General features: G+C 39.5%; 1 protein-coding gene across 1 annotated transcript; it reads left to right on the top strand.

Annotated features, from left to right (window-relative positions):
- The first annotated feature begins 12,028 nt into the window (after positions 1–12,028).
- LOC114710450 (olfactory receptor 508) lies at positions 12,029–13,017 on the top strand. Its single transcript, XM_028894613.1, is given in 2 exon segments — positions 12,029–12,791; positions 12,794–13,017. Coding segments are annotated over 2 exon segments (930 nt in total). The 5' UTR covers positions 12,029–12,085.
- Positions 13,018–18,562: the final 5,545 nt, after the last annotated feature.

Raw genomic sequence — 18,562 nt, 5'->3', positions numbered from 1 at the left:
AACACCACCCAGGTGGGCGCCCAACTTCCTAGGACTAACAATGATAACAACCCACCTGCAAGGAGACACCACCCAGGGGGGCGCCCAACTTCCGAGAACTAACAAGGATAATAGCCCACATGCAAGTCTCCTGACTTACGGTAAATTTCACAAGGAGACACCACCTAGGAGAGGTGGATGTTAAGTAATAGCTTTACACAATTTAGCTCAGACCCTCCCTTTATATACAGGACTTCCAGGGCACAAAGGGGAGAAGAGAAAAGAGAATGGAAGAACTAGATGGGTAAGAACTTGAGAGGAACAAACTGAGATGGGGAAGAACTAGATTGAAGGGCTAAAAAAGAGGACTAGAGGAACGAGATGGAAGATGAGGAAAAGCCAGATGGAGAAGAACAAGATGAGGAAGAGCCAGGTGAGAGAGAAGGAGATGGGACAGGAGCTGATAGGGAAGAGAACTAGACAGATGAGAACCTAGAAGGGACATAACTAGATGAAGAAATTAAGATAGAACCTAGAGGGACCATAGATAATATAGAGGACATCAGGCAAGAAAGGAGCTAGACATGAGAACAGAACTGAAGCTGTGTATAAAGGATGTTATGCCAGAGGAATTAAAACAAGTGGATGAAAGCCGGGCGGTGGTGGCGCACCTTTAATCCAGCACTCGGAGGCAGAGCAGGCGGATCTCTGTGAGTTCGAGGCAGCTGGGCTACAAGTGAGTTCAGGAAAAGGCGCAAAGCTACACAGAGAAACCTGTCTCGAAAAAAAAAAAAAAAAAAAACAAGTGGATATAGAGCTCAGTGTACTGAGATTCTATTTCCTGAAAATAGTCCTCGCCATTAGTAGTTCTCTCTCCTGAGCCCCTGGGATGTATAATATTGAGGCTGGTTCCTCTAATATTATACAAGACCTGGCACCCTTGGGTACCCAGTCTCAGGAAGAGTAATCTACCAAGCACACTCAAAAAGCAGTGGTGTGCTTGGCGAAGGCTGTTCAGAAATGAGGCAGTCTCTCCCTGGGGAGTCGTAAAGGTGACCCCTGAAGTGCCGGCTACCGACAGACCTTACCAAAGGTGCTGCAGGCCAGGAGGAACCCCAGGCCTCTTTGTGGTGAGTAGTTGACTATCTCCCTTCCCCGTTAAGAATCCTTCTTGCACCATGAGTCAGAACAAGTCAAAAGAGAATCAGTTTTTGATAGAAATTACAGGACACAGGCTTAAGACGAAAGGCATTTCAGTCAGCTCTAGTCTGATAACAGGCTTAGATAAGGAAGCAACAGACTATCTTAATTCCATAAAGCCCCCTAAAAAACCTAAGGAAAGATTTAGGAGACCCCTAAAAGCCACAAACCTTATGAAATTGATTTACCATCAGATTATGATAAATGGCAGAGATTCTAACCCCTCCCTTTTAGGGAGAAACCTGCCGTTACTTCATTCAGGGTCTTAGAAGGAGGTAACACAATATTCTCACACTACCGGACCTCCTGAGAGCATAAACCAGAGCTAATGAAGTTTACTATGTTCTCCATAGTAGCAGCAGCGTCCTGCTACAAACAACCTTTTTTGCTAAAACTATTGGAATCTAAGGGCTAACTTGAGCCCTAAACTTGCCCCACAGCAAGGACTCTCAGCTATTTCTCAGCCCCATGTCTGCCAGCACACTGCCATGCTTTCTGTCATGATGATAAATGGACTGAACCTCTGAAACTATAAGCAAGCCACCCCAATTAAATGTTTTCTTTTTAAAAGTTGCCATGGTCATGGTGTCTCTTTACAGCAACAGAAACTCTAACTAAGAACTTGGTACCAAGGACTGGAGTGTTTTTGTGATAGGCTGGACCATATGTTTGTTTGGAGGAATTTGGACTTTTGGACTTTGGGTTATGAAAGCAATGGAATGCTTTAAGCACTGCCTAATGGGCCATACTAGTAAGAGTATGGAAGACAGTGGTGTTGAATGTGATTTGATTAACTGTGGGGTCTTGCTCAAGAGGTTACAGAAGAGAAAAATAATAGTATGTGGCCTAGAGAGTGGTCTTGTGATATTTTAGTGAATAAAGTAGCTCCTTTTGCCCTTGTCCTAATAGTCTGTGTGAGGCTAAAGTGAGAGTTTTGAATTAATTCTGTTGGCAAAAGAAATCTCAAAACAGCCTAGTATAGACTCTGTCATGTGGATATTAGTGGTAACTCTAATGAGTATTTATGATGAAAAGGAGTAAACTGAGCAGTGTAAATTACAAAATGTAAATTTTGAGAGAAAAAGAGCACCAGGAAGTAGAGTGGAGCTAAATCCTATGTTCAAGGAGATAAATGAATTAAGACATGGAATAAAGGGAGTGGTGACCTCAGGGCAATATCTCACCCAGGTAAGTTTCCAATCTAGAGCCAGGTGTAGTAGAGGAACACCTTTGATCCCAGCACTGGAAAAGCAGAGCTGTCAGATCTTTGAGTTTGAGGCCAGTCTAGTCTACATAGCAAGTTTCAGGACATCCAAGCTTAGGCAGTGAAAGACAGAAAACTGATGGATATGTAATTGAATAAGAGGGCCATGTTCCAGTCCCAGCAAGCAGAAGAACCTGGCATCTTTGGCCACATGGTCCTGGCTTTAGAGTTATGATAGAAGAAAGGAGTTATGGAATAAAGCTGCTGATGAAAGACCCTAACCCTTCAGGCTTACACCTCCCAAGCCCCAGGAGAATGAGGAACTAAAAAAGCTAGTTCCAAGGGCAACCTGACTCAGCCATTACTCAACTACCCCCTGCCACAAAGTAACAATATAAAGAGATTTCTATTAAGAGATGCGCTCAACTGTGAATGGGATAATTGCAAGTGTTCCAGGAAGGACCACTGTAACCTTTATGTAAACTTCACTCCCACCCTGATACCCACCTTGAGATTGCCGGAAGAATGTGCATGCAGACGTGACTGTACTCACTCTGTAATCACTCTGTGATCAGACCATGATCTTATGAAATTAGCCTCTAGACATAAATCAGTCGAAACAAAATTGTATGGGAATTGTAATCTTGTGGCTTTTGTGGGTTATTCCTTTAAAAGTACCTATGTGGCTGCAGTAAGATGCGACTCTTGCTCTCAGGACAAGAGTAGCCCGACTGTACAGCTGCTTCTTCAATAAATCTCATGCTGTTTGCAGCAACTGGACCGGAGTCTGGGTTCTTGGGGTGCCCACTTGAGAAGGTAGAACCCTAGATTTTGGGGTCTATCACTGAGGCCAGACATGTGTCAGGGGTATCCCTGGGTGGATGCCTACTAGAGAGGCTATTATGTGAAGCTGTGAAGTTAAAGCCTAGATTGCCTTGGAGACCCCAAAATGTTAGAAATGCCAGAGTCATGGGATATTGGCTGAGGACAGATGCTAACAGGGAGTGGAACCAGCCCACGAGAAAGAAGTATGGCGAAGTCAAACCTGAACAGAATTGAAGATCTGAAGAGCGTTTTGACATCAGAAATGGAGATGCAAAGTTTGAAGTTTGCACAGCTGTTTTTCTGTCTTACTTTGCTCCAGTATTTCCTCATTATTCTCCCTGTGTCTTGAAATGGCAATGCATATCCTGTGCCATTATTGGTTGGAAGCATGTGAGCTGTTTTTGATTTTGATTTTACAGGGGACTGTAGTTAAGAGATTGCATGAGTCTCAAAAGAGACTTTTTAACAAGTTTGAAACTGTTATTGACTATGGAGATTTCTGAAGCTGAACTAAATGCATTTTGTATTATGATATTGTTATAAGCTTATGGACCTCAGGGAGTAAAATGTGGTAGTTTGAAGGTAATTGGGCCCCATAATGCCATAGAGATTGGCACTATTATGAAGTTTGGCTTTGTTGGGGAAGTAATGGCCTGATGGAGGAAGTGTGTCACTGTGGGGATGAACTTTGAGGATTCCTATGCTCAGGAGACTGCCTAGTGTTGAGTCAAACTCCTGTTGCCTGCAAGATGAAAGACTCTCAGCTATTTCTCCAGCACCATTTCTTCCTGCACACTGCCATGCTCTCCATCATGATGACAATGGACTGAACCTCTGAAACTGTAAGCAAACAACCCCAATTAAACATTTTCTTCATAAGAATTGCCATGGTCTGTGGTCCAGAGGGTGCCTGGACCAGTCTACTCTGGTGACCAGCCTAGCAAATAACCGAGCTGTCATCATAGATAGAGCCTTTGTCCAGTGACTGATGGAAGCAGATACAGAGATCCATGGCCAGGCACCAAGCTAAGCTCCAGGAATCCAATTGATGAGAGAGAGGAGAGATACTGCAGGCAAGGGACATCGAGATCATGATGGGAGGACATGCAGAGATGACTGGCCACACTAGTGGAAGCCCATGAACTGTGGACTGGTGACTGTGGAGCCCCCATGGTACTGGACTAGGCCTCTAAGACGGTTGTTTGGCTCAACTGTTTGTGGGGCACCCAGGCAGGGGGATCAGGATCTGTCCCTAGTCTATGGGCAGGCTTCTGGAAACCGGTACATGTGGTACGACACCTTGCACAGCCTTGGTGCAGTGGGAAGGGGCTTGGACCTGCCTAGGCTCAGTGTGCTGGGCTCTGCTGACTCCCCATGGGAGACCTCGATTTAGGGGATGTGGGGTAGCTTGGGAAAGCGGGCTGGGGGTGGGAGAAGGGAAAGGGGATCTGTGGATAGTATGTGGAGTGTGTAGAAAATTTCTTAATAAAGAAAAAAAAGAGTTGCCATGGTCATGGTGTCTCTTCACAGCAATATAAACCCTAACTAAAACACTGTCTAAAGCATAGATTCAGTAGGCTCTGAATATTTAACAGAGGATGTAAGGAGGCATTGCAGTGTAAGGAAAAGGTCAGGAAAATGCATGATTTCAACATTACATATGGCATGCTGGTTTGTATTAGACTAGCCTTATGAAACAAAATAAAAGAGAAGCAGGATATATATTTTTAATGAAATATAAAAATAAATGGCCAGAAAGTTTTTATTGAAAAAGATCATCTATTGGAAGGGCATTTGTACATTCATAGGAGTTGAGTTATTATCCTGTTCTCTGACTCTAAGATTAGCTACTTGTTTGGGGGGTGTTCCACATTGAGACTCACCTGAGGTCTGTGATGCCTAGTAAAATATTTATTTTGAATGGTGCAGACTGAACCTAGTACTTTGTGTGTACATGCTATATACCTTCCCATAGAATGTTAATAATTCTTTTATTTACACTTTTCTGCATTCTCTTTTACTAACAATTCATTCTTTTCCATTAATAAACCACATCATCTACTCATTGTGTTGACTCAGAAACATGAAGGTGATTTTCTTCTTTTTCTTCTATCTGCACTCCTACAGTAGAAAAAAAAGCTTTGCACATTCTGGTCATCATGAATCTACCACTCCTCTGCATCTTCACTGACCAAGAATCTAAGCCAAACTTTTTCACATTTGCTTTACAATAAATTGAGCCATTAAGAGGTTTAATATTATTTGTGGACCTGACTAGGATGTAGTGACCACATGATTGGTTCAACATGAGCCTCTGATAGTATCTTAGATGCAATTAGTATTTAGTACTCATTGACTGAAACAGATAATTCTTCACCATCTGGATGGTCCTAGTCCAATCATCTAAAGGCCTTTATGATTGAGGTCTTCAAGAGAACTTCTGACTCTAATATAATATAATCTCTCTCTCCTCCCTTCTCTCTTTCTGTATGTCTTTCCTGCCACTTCTTTCCACCTTCCAGTCTCTCTTTATTTATCTGTGTATGTAAATTTCAGGCACAATGATGTCAAATCTCTCTTGAGACAAGTTATTGAATGTGTGCATATATGAGTAATACTTACATGTGTTGTGGGGGGGGTGTCTGTGCGCCCTGTTTATATAGGTGTGGGGCGTTTACCCACCACCCCCACAGCTTCCCAGAGTTTTCTTGAGTGCGAGCAGCAGGAAATATTAGATAGAAGGATTTATAGTGGAGAATCTTGCGGAGATAAACAGATAGAAAATAAAGGATAGCCTCGAGAGGGCCTGGAACCTATTCCAACGGGCCCTGACTGTCTCTGGTCCAGGGTTTTTATAGAGACGCCAAGGGGGTGGAGCAAAAGACCTCCTCCCCCAGCACAGCCAAGTGCAGGCCATCTCAGACACCTGCACTCAGGCCCGTGGTCCTGATCATCCTCTATTCAGACCTGCTGGGTAAAGCCACGAGGAACCCCAGAAAGGGCTCCCACATATAGGAAAGCCTACTACAACCCTAAACATCTTCCCTCATCAGTACTTACTCTATTCTAATTGCTTCCCCATGCATCAGCCATAGCTATTAACCTAAAGAAAGTATTTCCTCTATCAAAGCCTACATTACATCTCAAAAGATCTACATTACTTACTATGTCTTAGAATTTTTGAAATGGTCACCATGGTGGTCCATATTAACTGTCAGCTGGACAGGATCTAGAATCACCGGTGAGGTAAACTTCTGGCATGTCTGTGAGTTTCTAGATTGGATAAATTGAGATAGGAAGACCCAATCTAAGTATGAGACACTATCCCACAGCCCACACTAAGTTGACTATAGGAATTTAGTATATCTTAATTCATAGTGTACTGATTTTTATATATTTATGGCTTGTTTCTTCACAACACTATATGTTTCATTTAGGTGGTCAAAATGTCTTTATCTTTCTCTGGACTCTATATTCCACATACTTCTAGGTCCTTAGTAAACTTAAATAAACAAAAAGCCTCAGTGAATAAAAAAAGTTAATTAAGGACAAAATATACTTTCTCTATCTGAAGTCATTGATTTTTCTGGTTGTGGATATGCTGCAGAGCATGTAAACAGTCTCTACAGACCAAGGAAAGGTCATGATCACAGACATTTGCCATCCTTTAAGGCCCACTCCTTGAGAAGGCAAGTGGTCAGCTTTGTAGAAGTCTCTTCTACTAGGAGACTATTTTTGACACATTGCCCTTAGTAAGCTCCTTCCATACTAAATATGGAAGCTTAAACCTCTGAACTGCCATGCTGGATTATATTAGGCTAAGCTTTTTTAAAAATGAATGAAGGTTGGGATAAATACTTTTGGTGTTCATTATTTAAAAAAAAAATGGAGACTCTTACAAAGGTAAAGGTGATGAACTTCTTGGGTACCTCAGGACTAGAGGGATAACACAGCAGTGAGTCTCTTGAGTTTCATGTTTTCATTTACTGAAGATAATGTGGTGCTTCCACCAGAACTCCAGACAGTCACAGACAAGAATCTGTAAGCCTGAGCTTCCTAAGGAAGTAACAGTTAAACATTGGCCTTGGTCCAACAGAAGCTCCTTGGGCAACACTTGCCATAAATCATACAAACACAACTGAAGAAGTAACACCCCCCCCCATGCTTCCAATTTAGGTAGCTCAGTGGTGTGGAGAGCTGATTCACCCTATCCTCCTTTCTGCTCTCTCTACCTGGGTCAGCAATTATACTGGGGGAATGAGCCTCCTATCATCCTGCAGCCCAGTGAGATGATGTGAGGGTTAGAACTTTTTTTCAACTTGATATGAGCTAGAGTTATCTGGGAACAGAGGACAGCAGTTAAGAAAATGTCTCCAACGGACTAGCCTGTAAGTGCTTCTCTAAGGCATTTCTTTCTTAATGAAAGGCCCTGCTCACTGTGGATGGCCCTGTCTAGCATAAGAAAGCAGGCTGAGCAAGCCATGGAGAGCAAGGGAGCATGCCAGTAAGCACTCCATGGTCTCTGCTTCAGATCCTCTCTCCAGATGCCATCTTTGAGATAGATCCTGCCTCAAAGACTATGACATTGAAGGGTAATCCAAAGAAACCTTTTCCTCTTCAAACTGTTTTTTTTTTTGGTCCACGTTTTACCACAGCAAGTGTTGCTACAGAAAGAGAGAACAATAACAGTAGTCAAAGGAATATAGTGTGAAAACATCTCAATAGAGGTGGAAAATGAAAAACTATATCCAGTTCCACAGTGGACAGTAGGAGCAGTACAATTAATAACATTCTACTGAAAACTAAGAGAAAAAATAGAGACCAACCCTGAGATGAATCTTCAGGTCCTAGTAGTTACAGATTCAGGAAGCTGTGCTTTGCATTTTGCATTCCTCTGTTACACTGTTGTATTTTGTTTTTTTTTTATTTTGGTTTTGTGTGTGTGTGTGTGTGTGTGTGTGTGTGTGTGTGTGTGTGTGTGTGTAGGGATGGATGTAGAGTACATGTAGCTATTAGAGGACAACATTCCAGGAGTCTGTTATCTCCTTATAACTTGTTTTGAAGCACCTCTTTTTATTTCTGTACCACTGTGTATTCTAGGTTAGCCAGCATCAGGCTTCCAGAAGATTCTTTTTTTCAATTTTTTTTTTTAGTTAACATAATTTTTATTGAGTCTTTGGGAATTTCACATCATGAACCCCAGTCCTTCCATATCTGCCCTCTACTCTTGTAACTTCCCTCCCCCCAAAAAAAAACAAATAAAAAATAAAAATTACAAAAGGAAAGGAAAAAAATCTCACCAACCCATCTGGGCAATGACCTGCTCCTCTATCAACTGTAGCCATCTGTGCATTTACCATTCCATTCCTCTGTCTTTCCTGCCTCTCCATCACATATTAGTTCACAGCAGCTTTGGAAGTTGCAGTGTGTCATGAAATATACCCTTTTGCCCAAACAGTTTTACTTGCAAATGTTCATTGCAATAGTCATTGATCTGGTTCAAGGCCTCTGGCTTCTGCTGCACCATCAATACTGGACACTCACCAAGACTCCTTTCAGATATCCTGCTGTTGCCCTGAGTCATGGAAATCCTGTAGCTATGGATCCACAGGACCAGCCCCTTCATGCCCCTTCATGCTCTCCAGCAGCTCATAGATAGAGTAGATGTTGGGGTGGGTGAACTCAAAGCCCTGGATCTGGGCCTGGGTGGTAGTTGAGTTGGTCAATGCTCCAGCTCTACTGTGCCCATGCCACATAGGAGCCAGCTCTCCACTATCAGATGGGAAGGGCCAGCTCTCCTGGGCCCATATCTCTGCTAGCAATACAGTGTGGTGTCTGGTGAGGGGCAGAGCCAGCTCAGTGCAGCCCTCAGACATGAACATAGCTTCAGGCTGCAGTACAGACCATGGATATCCACATGGCCTTCAGTGGTAACACGGGCCACAGACATCAACACAGTCCCCTGCTACAGTAGGACCAAGGACCCAGAGATGGCCCTCGGCAGCAGTGTGGGACTGGACATCACCATGACCTCAGATAGCAGCACAGGCCTCTCAGATCAGGCTGATCCTTGCCACCATGAATATCCAGTTCTCCTTCTCTTCATACCACACAAACCACACTGCTTCTCTTTTTCTCCCATCTGTCCACCACATACTTGCTCATCATTGTGGTGCTGTGGTTGTCTTCTATCCACTGCCACACTGAATCATGGTGGGTTTGCCCTTCCAGAAGATTCTTTTGTCTCTACTCTCATCTTATTTTAGAAGTGCTTGGAATAAAGATGCACACTATCGCCGGGCGGTGGTGGCGCATGCCTTTAATCCCAGCACTCGGGAGGCAGAGCCAGGTGGATCTCTGTGAGTTTGAGGCCAGTCTGGGCTACCAAGTGAGTTCCAGGAAAGGCGCAAAGCTACACAGAGAAACCCTGTCTTGAAAAACCAAATACAAAAACAAACAAACAACAACAAACAAAAAGATGCACACTATCCCAGCAAGCCTTTGATGGGTGTTTGGAGGAGTGAAATCAGGTCCTCTGGTTTGAGTGGCAAGCATCTTTATCCACTGAGTCATCACATCAGCCCTGATCTCTTCAGTATTAGTGAAAAGTTGTATGGCCATACAATGGATTTTCTCTCTGGGTAAGCTTTCTTAAAGTAGAATATCATCATTTTAATATTCTTTTCTCTCCATTCTTTCTCACCTAGTATGGCAGACTGGAGATATGGCTCAGTAGGTGTAGATTTTGAAAAACAAATGACTGAGCTCTATATATATATCTATATCTAAAAGATACATCAAATATACAAATATAATGACATAGGGGAGAATCTAAAAAAGAAACAATATCACTCTAAACATTAATTAAAGAAAATGGGAATTGCCACATGAAAATTTGACAGCTCAGAACAAAGATGACTAGGTATATACATAGGAGGGTGTTATATAATGATGAAGCTTTTGAATGACAAAACTAAGGGATGGGGAAGATATTGTATGTTGTCAGAGATGAAGGAGAGAATTGGGAAGAAAGGGATATTCGTGTGGTTATAATTGACATCATGAGAAATCCTCATGGTAGTGGACATGGTCTGTGTCTTGATTGTATCTCAATTCTGTCACTATACTGGTTGTGACATTGTACTAAGGTATGGAGAAATGCAACAAAGTACACATAGGGTCACTATAGTAATATCTCCCACTGTTGCATGTAAACTTTCTACTAATTAAAAATATAAAACTAAATTTAAAAATAAAGATGGTACCATTTAGAGATGTATAAAAAGCACTTTGTTTCCAGACAGCATTTGAGTTTGAGCTAAAAGTCTTTCACTGCACTGTAGGCTTGTTTGCTCCTGACAGTTCCAATAGTGTTAGAGGGATGTTTATCAATGCATGAAGTTTTCATAAAAAGTTGATGCACGCAAAGCTTAGTTGATAGGTGATAGTAGATAACATATTTATATGAACATGAATTTTCAGTCCTGATGGGGTTTCAGTGGAATTTTAACAAGCAAGTCAGGTACTCAAGGGGTCATTTCCCCTAAGACCCCATTTCTCATAAAACATAGCCTTGCTTTAAATTGGCAGTTCTCTGTTGTTTGTCCTTGAGGAACAGACACTGACAGGTAATAACTTTCCTTTTCTATAGATATAAGGATGTTTATTTCTCACTTTTTAAATAGAAATCATAAAGATATTTTAAAAGATATTAATAAATTATTTTCATATTTGCTCATTTCTATGATCAACATATGGAATTATGTATAGTATATTATTCAAATTAAGAATATCATGAGGTGGCATGTTTTAAAATAAAGCAATGGTGAGTGTTGTATAGTACATGTCATTTTTCTAGGTTTTCATAAATTGTCGGTGACAAAGTCAGACTCTTGTCACTGGCTTGTGTGGCTAAACCAGTCATGGCATTTCTGTATAATGTGTTTCATCCATGCCATACAATGCTCACTTCAGCTTTGATACTGTTATATTCATATATTTTCTATAAAAGGTTAAATTTCATTAACAAATTTTATACCTCTGCCCTGTAAAGAAGAGTAATACAATGGAGTTCAGACATATGAAAGTAAACTGTTAATAGTGCTTGCTCTTGCCAGTCAATTCACATATACCATTATTAACAAGTACTAACATATAAGCACACATATATGACGTGGATATAGACAGTGGACTATTTAGGAAGAGGAAGGGGAATAATGTGAAGAAGAATAAAGACAAGGAGAGGGTATCTGAGGTGCTTATGGTCAAAGCAGATGAGATACTTGAATAAAACTACCATGAACCTGTGGCTTTGTGCAGTGAATATGAAGTAATCATTTTTAAATAAACTGAAAAAGTAATGGTGTCTGAGCACAGTTTTAAAAGGCCAGTGTTGTGTGTGTGTGTGATGTGTGTCTGTGTGTATGTCTGTGTTCATGTGTATGTACCTGTGTGTCTGTATCTGTGTATGTTTTTAGTGTGTGTGTGTGTGTGTGTGTGTGTGTGTATGTGTTCACACATGCGTGAGTATCCACATGCATTTCACTGACATTGAATTCTTGAAAAAATAAAATGAGTTGTTCCATTCCAGTTATTTTTCATTCCTCATGTGAATACAAACTAACAACTTGAGGCAAAAATGATGTGAGTATTACAAAGAAGAAAATAAATGCTAATTTTTCCTGTCCGTGCATCAAATGATATTTACTGTTCTAATATTTATGTAAAGTAGTACATGAAAATATTTTTCCTAAAATTATACATAATATATGTATTTCTGTCATTTATATTATATAGCTACTATGAAAATAGTAGGTTGCAATTTTGTATTCAATTCTAATAGCTATTTTTCTCTCAGTGGCAGTATTCCTAACATAGATGGGACCTGAGAACTACACAGTTGTTACAGAGTTCATTCTTGTGGGGCTAACAGAAGATGCTACAATCTGTGCCATTTTATTTGTTGTGTTTTTAATAATCTACTCTGTCACCTTAATGGGCAATGTGAGCATAATCATGCTAATCAGAGGCAGCCCTCAGCTTCACACCCCCATGTACCTTTTCCTCAGCCATTTGGCTTTTGTAGACATTGGGTACTCCAGCTCAGTCACACCCATCATGCTGAGGGGGTTTCTCAGGAAAGAAACATTTATCATTGTGGCTGGCTGTGTGGCTCAACTTTGCTCTGTAGTGACATTTGGGTCAGCTGAGTGCTTCCTGCTGGCTGCCATGGCCTATGACCGCTATGTAGCCATCTGCTCGCCTCTGCTCTACTCCACACAGATGTCCTCCAAAGTCTGCATCCTCCTAGTGGGAGCTTCCTACCTGGGGGGATGTGTGAATGCTTGGACATTCACTGGCTGTTTATTAAATCTGTCCTTTTGTGGACCAAATAAAGTCAATCACTTTTTCTGTGACTATTCACCACTTTTGAAGCTTTCTTGTGCTCATAACTTTTCTTCTGAAGTCATTCCAGCAATCTCTTCAGGATCCATCATTGTGGTCACTGTGTTTATCATTGCTCTGTCTTATGTCTACATCCTTGTCTCAATCTTGAAGATGCGCTCCCCTGAGGGCCGCCACAAGGCTTCTCCACCTGCACCTCCCACCTCACTGCAGTCTCTCTGTTCTATGGGACCATCACATTCATTTATGTGATGCCAAAATCCATCTACTCCACAGATCAGAACAAAGTGGTATCTGTATTCTACACAGTGGTGATTCCTATGTTGAACCCCATCATCTATAGCCTCAGAAACAAGGATGTTAAAGAGGCCATGAAAAAACTGATGGCTAACACTCACTGGTAGCTACAAATACCCAGGATTTTAAACAGTGTAATGAACTCTGAACTTTCAGATGAATGGACAGTATGCTATGGAAATTTATAATTATATCAATGATATTTTAGACATAAATTTTATCATCTTACTATCAAGAACTTCATCATCAAAACAGTAGATTCATTATATAGCCACATTTAGCAATTTTCTTTTTTTAATCCTTTCATTGACCACCATTTTCTGCATCTGTAAACACAAGTCTCTCATATAAGTTCTGTTTTCTTTTAATGAAGCCTTTAGACTTGAAATTGTAGACTCATCTGGAATCCTTTGCATGAGAACAGTATTGCCATCCAAGATCTTAACCTGAAAGAAATGACCTCCTGGTTTACAGAAATCTAAATGTTAAAGGCAGAGGTGTCAGTGGCAGAAAACTTGTGTTAACAGCAGGATTCCTCTTGTGCTGTCTTGTCCAGTCAGCTCAAGAGGTTGCTCAAATTCTCCCTTATCTATTGACCCTTCCGTTTTAGCAATCTGTTGAACTCAATGTCTAAAGGAGCCCCTTAAGGACATCCTACTAGGAATAATTGGGGTGATCTCACTCCTGGAGAGATGAAGATGTAGGGATTCAGTTTTCTTGGATTGTTTCAGTCTTGGGATATACTGAATTCTGCTGTATTTTTTGAACAATGTGTTTCTTTGATGCCCTTGAAACTGGAAATTCATAGCATTTTACACCTAATTCTGATATGGTCACAATATTAGAAATAATTTTCCTGAGACAGACCAATTTTCAATTTTGTGCTTTAATTTACCCAGCTGGTTTTTGTATATCAATTGTCTTTTGTGCGAATATATTTTCATCAAAAAGCATAACGTTTTAAAAAATATTTTTGTCTGTAATAAAAATGTAAGCATCAGATTAATCCTAATGCATGTTGTAAGATGTTTTTTGACTGATAAGAACTACTACTATATTTGAATTTATCCAAAAGGCCAAACTGGGATTGATACTATTCAATTTTCAGCATTGTTTCTTCAATCTTCAAGATCTAGTTTGAATTCCTTAAGTATTAGATTACATAGCACCCACATTTCTTCACCTCTCTAGCAGTCAAGTAATTGAGAGGTTGGCTGAAGTCTCTTAAATTCTATTTCTCTAGGATTTTCCAATTATATTTCAATATCTAATTACCTGAATTAAATTATTTTCTGCTCCAAATAACTAGGAGCTGTTAGTCTTTACTTAAATAATCCCTTGAATGAAGTGTGTTAGATGCTTATTGAGGACTAAACACTACATAAATGAATGCCTCATGAATGTCATGATGTGCTCAGAAGACCACCTCACTGTGTCAAAAGAAAGAAAGAGGATAAAATGATATACTGTGGCTGGAGGTTTATCTAGTACTCAGAGAAATTTACTGACTTTTATGAATTTACAGCATACATTTTTTTAATTTTTACTGGAGTTTACAAATCAACAAGAAAGAAAGGAAATTAACTTAAATGTTTATTTTGATGGTGTCATAAATGTGTTTTTAAGAGGATGAATTCCATATGTGGCCTTGAAACTTTTATCCTCCCATCACACAAAACACAATGACATAAGATGATACCTCCACATTGCTTCATAAGATCAGACTGTAGGCCAGCCTCTAGGGTATGTTCTTAATTAGTGATTAATGGAGGCAGGCCCAGCCCACTGTGGGTAGCACCACCAGTAGGTTGGTAGTCCTAGGTTCTATAAGAAAGTATGAAAAATCAATTTGAATGTTTAGTTTTAGGGGTCTGTCATAAATATGTTCAGAAGAGGATACATTCCATATGTGTAATTTCCAGAATTTAACATTGGCTTAATGCCCTTAGTATGCAGTTTGAAGCCTTTGTCCTCTGTCATTCAAAACACAATGGAATGAAGTTAGCATCTAAGATAGCTTTCATGTAGTAGTTTGAAGGCAACAGTGTGCAATAAAATAGGCATATTAAGTATTCAAACCACAAAATTATGACTTATGTTTTCCCCTATCATCTATCAAAAATTTTATTGTATTCCTAAACAACATCAACTCTCCCTATATTTCTTAGTTAGAACTGTGTAAGCCCCTTTAAGGTGACTGTGTATTATCTTCATATTTTACTGCTTACCTGGTTGTAGAGAAGGCAGAGAGATGTGCTTATGTGATTAAGAACTTACCAGCAAAAGATGATGACAGGAAAGATCAGATATTTGGAAGTCTATCTAAGGAAATGATGATTGTGGTGGAGTATGGATCTAGTCTCACATGAATGGACATGGGAAGATGAAGAGAGTGGTGAAATCACCCTGAGATCAAGAGATAAGATTTCTTAGTGTGATTAAGGATTTTTTAAAAGTGTGGTTATTAAGCTGTGATTTCAGGTTCCTAGAGATTCCTCAAATTTAATGTATCATGATGTACACATCCTATGCAAGCCCTCTGTAATGCCCTTAGTCTCTTAGGTCATGGGGTGCAGATTATCAGTGTCTATGGCCCCTGTGATAAAAAGGTCATGTTTTCTACCCAGTCATCCTTCCATGTACCAACCTATCCATGTAATGTATACTAGTTAAGGACATAGTGCTATTAAGGTATAATATCAAGGAAATAAAGACCCAACCTTGTTCCTCAACATGAGAACAAAGACTTAGGAGAGATAGACTCAACAAATTAAATTAAATTGTTAACTAGGTTAAAAAATGCAAATATTTAGAATACTCTATACAGGCACAAAAAGAGAAATGAGCTTTTCTGGGAAGGCAGTATTCTACAAAGATCCTGGATGGAGTGTTTTACTGTATATCTCCAGATTAACTTTTCTCTGGACTTCTCACAAACATAAATCTGAATACCAACCTAAGATTTCAGTTACATTTCAGCCTAGCACAAACCTGCTTGGTCATCTGATGGCAAGTAGATCCAGCCTGGGAAAGATTAGATCATAATGCCAAGTGAAAGCTCTCACCCACAGTTTAGATTGTTGTCTTGTATCAATATGCCCTAAGCAAAAATATAAGCCACAATGCATAGAAATTGTTTCCAAGGGTTCAGGGAGGGATTCCTACACTAAAAATAACTCACTCTATTTGTTCTGTTATGCATGTTAGTGGCTTTGCGCAATTTGAATAATTAATTTCGAATGTCATAAGAAGAAGATTTTTTTTTTAGATTTAATCAAGAAATTAGTAGGGCTCTGCTTCTTCTGGGGGCTTTAGGAAGGAATCCATTTGCTTGTTTTTTGAGATTCTAGAAGCTATCATGTTTCTTGGTTTCTAGCCTTCTTCCTCAGTTCAAAATCAGCAAGATTTTGTATCTTTTTAAGCCATAATTTCCCTTGCAAGCCTCTTCATGCAGTTCTCAGCTGCCAAGATACTTGTAATTATACTGGATTCATTTGGATAACAGATTTTATCACGTGAATAGCTATCTTAATCTCATCTTTACAGCAATGCCTGCTTTCAATTAATCTAGCATATTGCTGGTTAATGATATTTGTTCTTCATCATTGTGATGGCTAATTTAGAAAATGTCCCACTGGACTGGTCTGTGGGCAAGCCTGTGGTATATTTTCTTAATTAGTGATTGATGTGGGAGGGCCCAGGCCACTGTGGGTGGTTCCACCCTTGGGCTTTTGTTCTGGGGTGTATAAGAAAGCAGGCATTAGGAAGAAAGCCATTAAGTAGCACTCCTCCATGGCCCCTGCATCATTTCCTGCCTGGAAGTACCTGCCTTGAGTTTCTGTCCTGAATTCTCTGGATGATGGATTACAAGCTGTAAGATGAGATAATACCTTTCCTTCCCAATTTGCTTTTGGTCATGGTATTTATCACAGCAGGAGAATCCATAACTAAGACAGTCATCTTTGAAAATACTTAGGATGCCTTCTACATTCAGTAGTAAGAGACATTTTACTCTAGAGAACTTGTGGTCATCAGAAACTTTCTAATTATTGCTGCCACATAATTAATATCTAAAATTTAAAATTTTTAATATTCTATACACAATTTACAAAAACCAAAATGTGAAACTCTAATTGAGTAATTGTTAGTTACTAACAAGTGTATAAACTGTATAAGTCAAGCATGCATCATAATACAGAGCATTATCATAAGCCTCAAATGTTCCCCTACCATCTACCCTAGCTGGGCTTCAATCCTACCCTATATGAAGCATCCATCAAGTCTGTTTATTTTTCACTGTGCTTAATCACAAATGTTCATACAAATGGAGCCAAACATTGCGCCCATTTTAGTTAGTATATTCATCAAATTTATCCATAACAAATTACTCTGTATGAGTAATTCAATATCATTTGTTACTAAATTGTATTTTTCTGTATATGCTATATATATGTATATATATATATAATAGTATGTGTATGTATATAATATACTATAACATATGATCCTTTCTCTATGAATGGAAACCTGAGTTATTTCCATTTTGTTATTTAAAATAAAGCTGGAATAATAGAAATTTGTTTTTAAAAATAATTGAAATTTACCCTCGCTATAAGGATTGGTTGTCCTTTCTTGGAGGCCTGATCATTTCTGAAGAGGAAACAGAGGAGGAGTGGATCTGGGGAAAGGGGAAGGTAGGAGGAGCTGGGAGGGGCAGAGAGAGGGAAAACTGTGTTGTGTGAGAAAATCTTTTTTCAATAAAAAGTAAAGTTCAGTAAAGAAAAATCAATGAAACCTCAAGTTCTCTGTTCAAAGTGAACATTGTAAGTAATAAGTCAGATTGACCAGTACAAAGTAAAAGGCAAATTTAAATAATCAGACATGAAAAGGATGTGAATTGAGATTGGTCACTGAAGGAGTTAGACATCGGGCAATTATGGAAATTTTTGTTTTATTTCACAACAATTGAAGCAATGGTTAGTTTCTTCATGCCACATGAAAAACAAAGACCTGTCATTGTGCGGGGATGTCTATTTAGCCATAACACATATATAATTTAAAAAAATGCATCTTCAAAAGACTAAAATGCTCTGCAATATCATTAACATTGTGCATTTGATCTCATTTGTAGGCTTTTCAAGAAGTCCATGGAAAGAAATACATTAAAAAAGAAAGCTGATCTGCCATGATTTGGAAGACAAATTGACTTACAGTACTCTCTTGAATATGCCATTCACTTAATAAATATTCATAAAAGCTTTTAAAAGTGTCAAACTCTAACTTCATTTGGTATCCACTTGTCTAGTAAGCCTGTTCCTTGAAGTGTAATTTACTTTCTTATTTTAATTTCATTAAAACCTACCTCAGTCTCCCTTCTTAACCAGAAAATGGATTCTAAGTGTGGTGCCCATAACCTTGGACCACTTCACTTGGACTGAGGTATTTTCTTGTCCTCTCTGAACAGTCTTGGTTCCACTTTTTGATTTGCCAACTCTGGGTGCCTCTGGAACTTACTCACTTTCCCACACTGTAGTGAATCTTTGGAGTAAACTTTTACTTTTATTGTTGCAATAATTCTTGCCTTTGTGGTCTGTGAGTTGAATTGTTTCTTTGGCAATCCAAGAATCTCCTGAACTCCTAGATGTAGCTAGA

The sequence above is a fragment of the Peromyscus leucopus genome, chromosome 1 (assembly GCF_004664715.2).
Source record: "Peromyscus leucopus breed LL Stock chromosome 1, UCI_PerLeu_2.1, whole genome shotgun sequence".
In the NCBI taxonomy this organism is placed as follows: domain Eukaryota; kingdom Metazoa; phylum Chordata; class Mammalia; order Rodentia; family Cricetidae; genus Peromyscus; species Peromyscus leucopus.
This window is presented reverse-complemented; position numbering and strand designations above follow the sequence as displayed.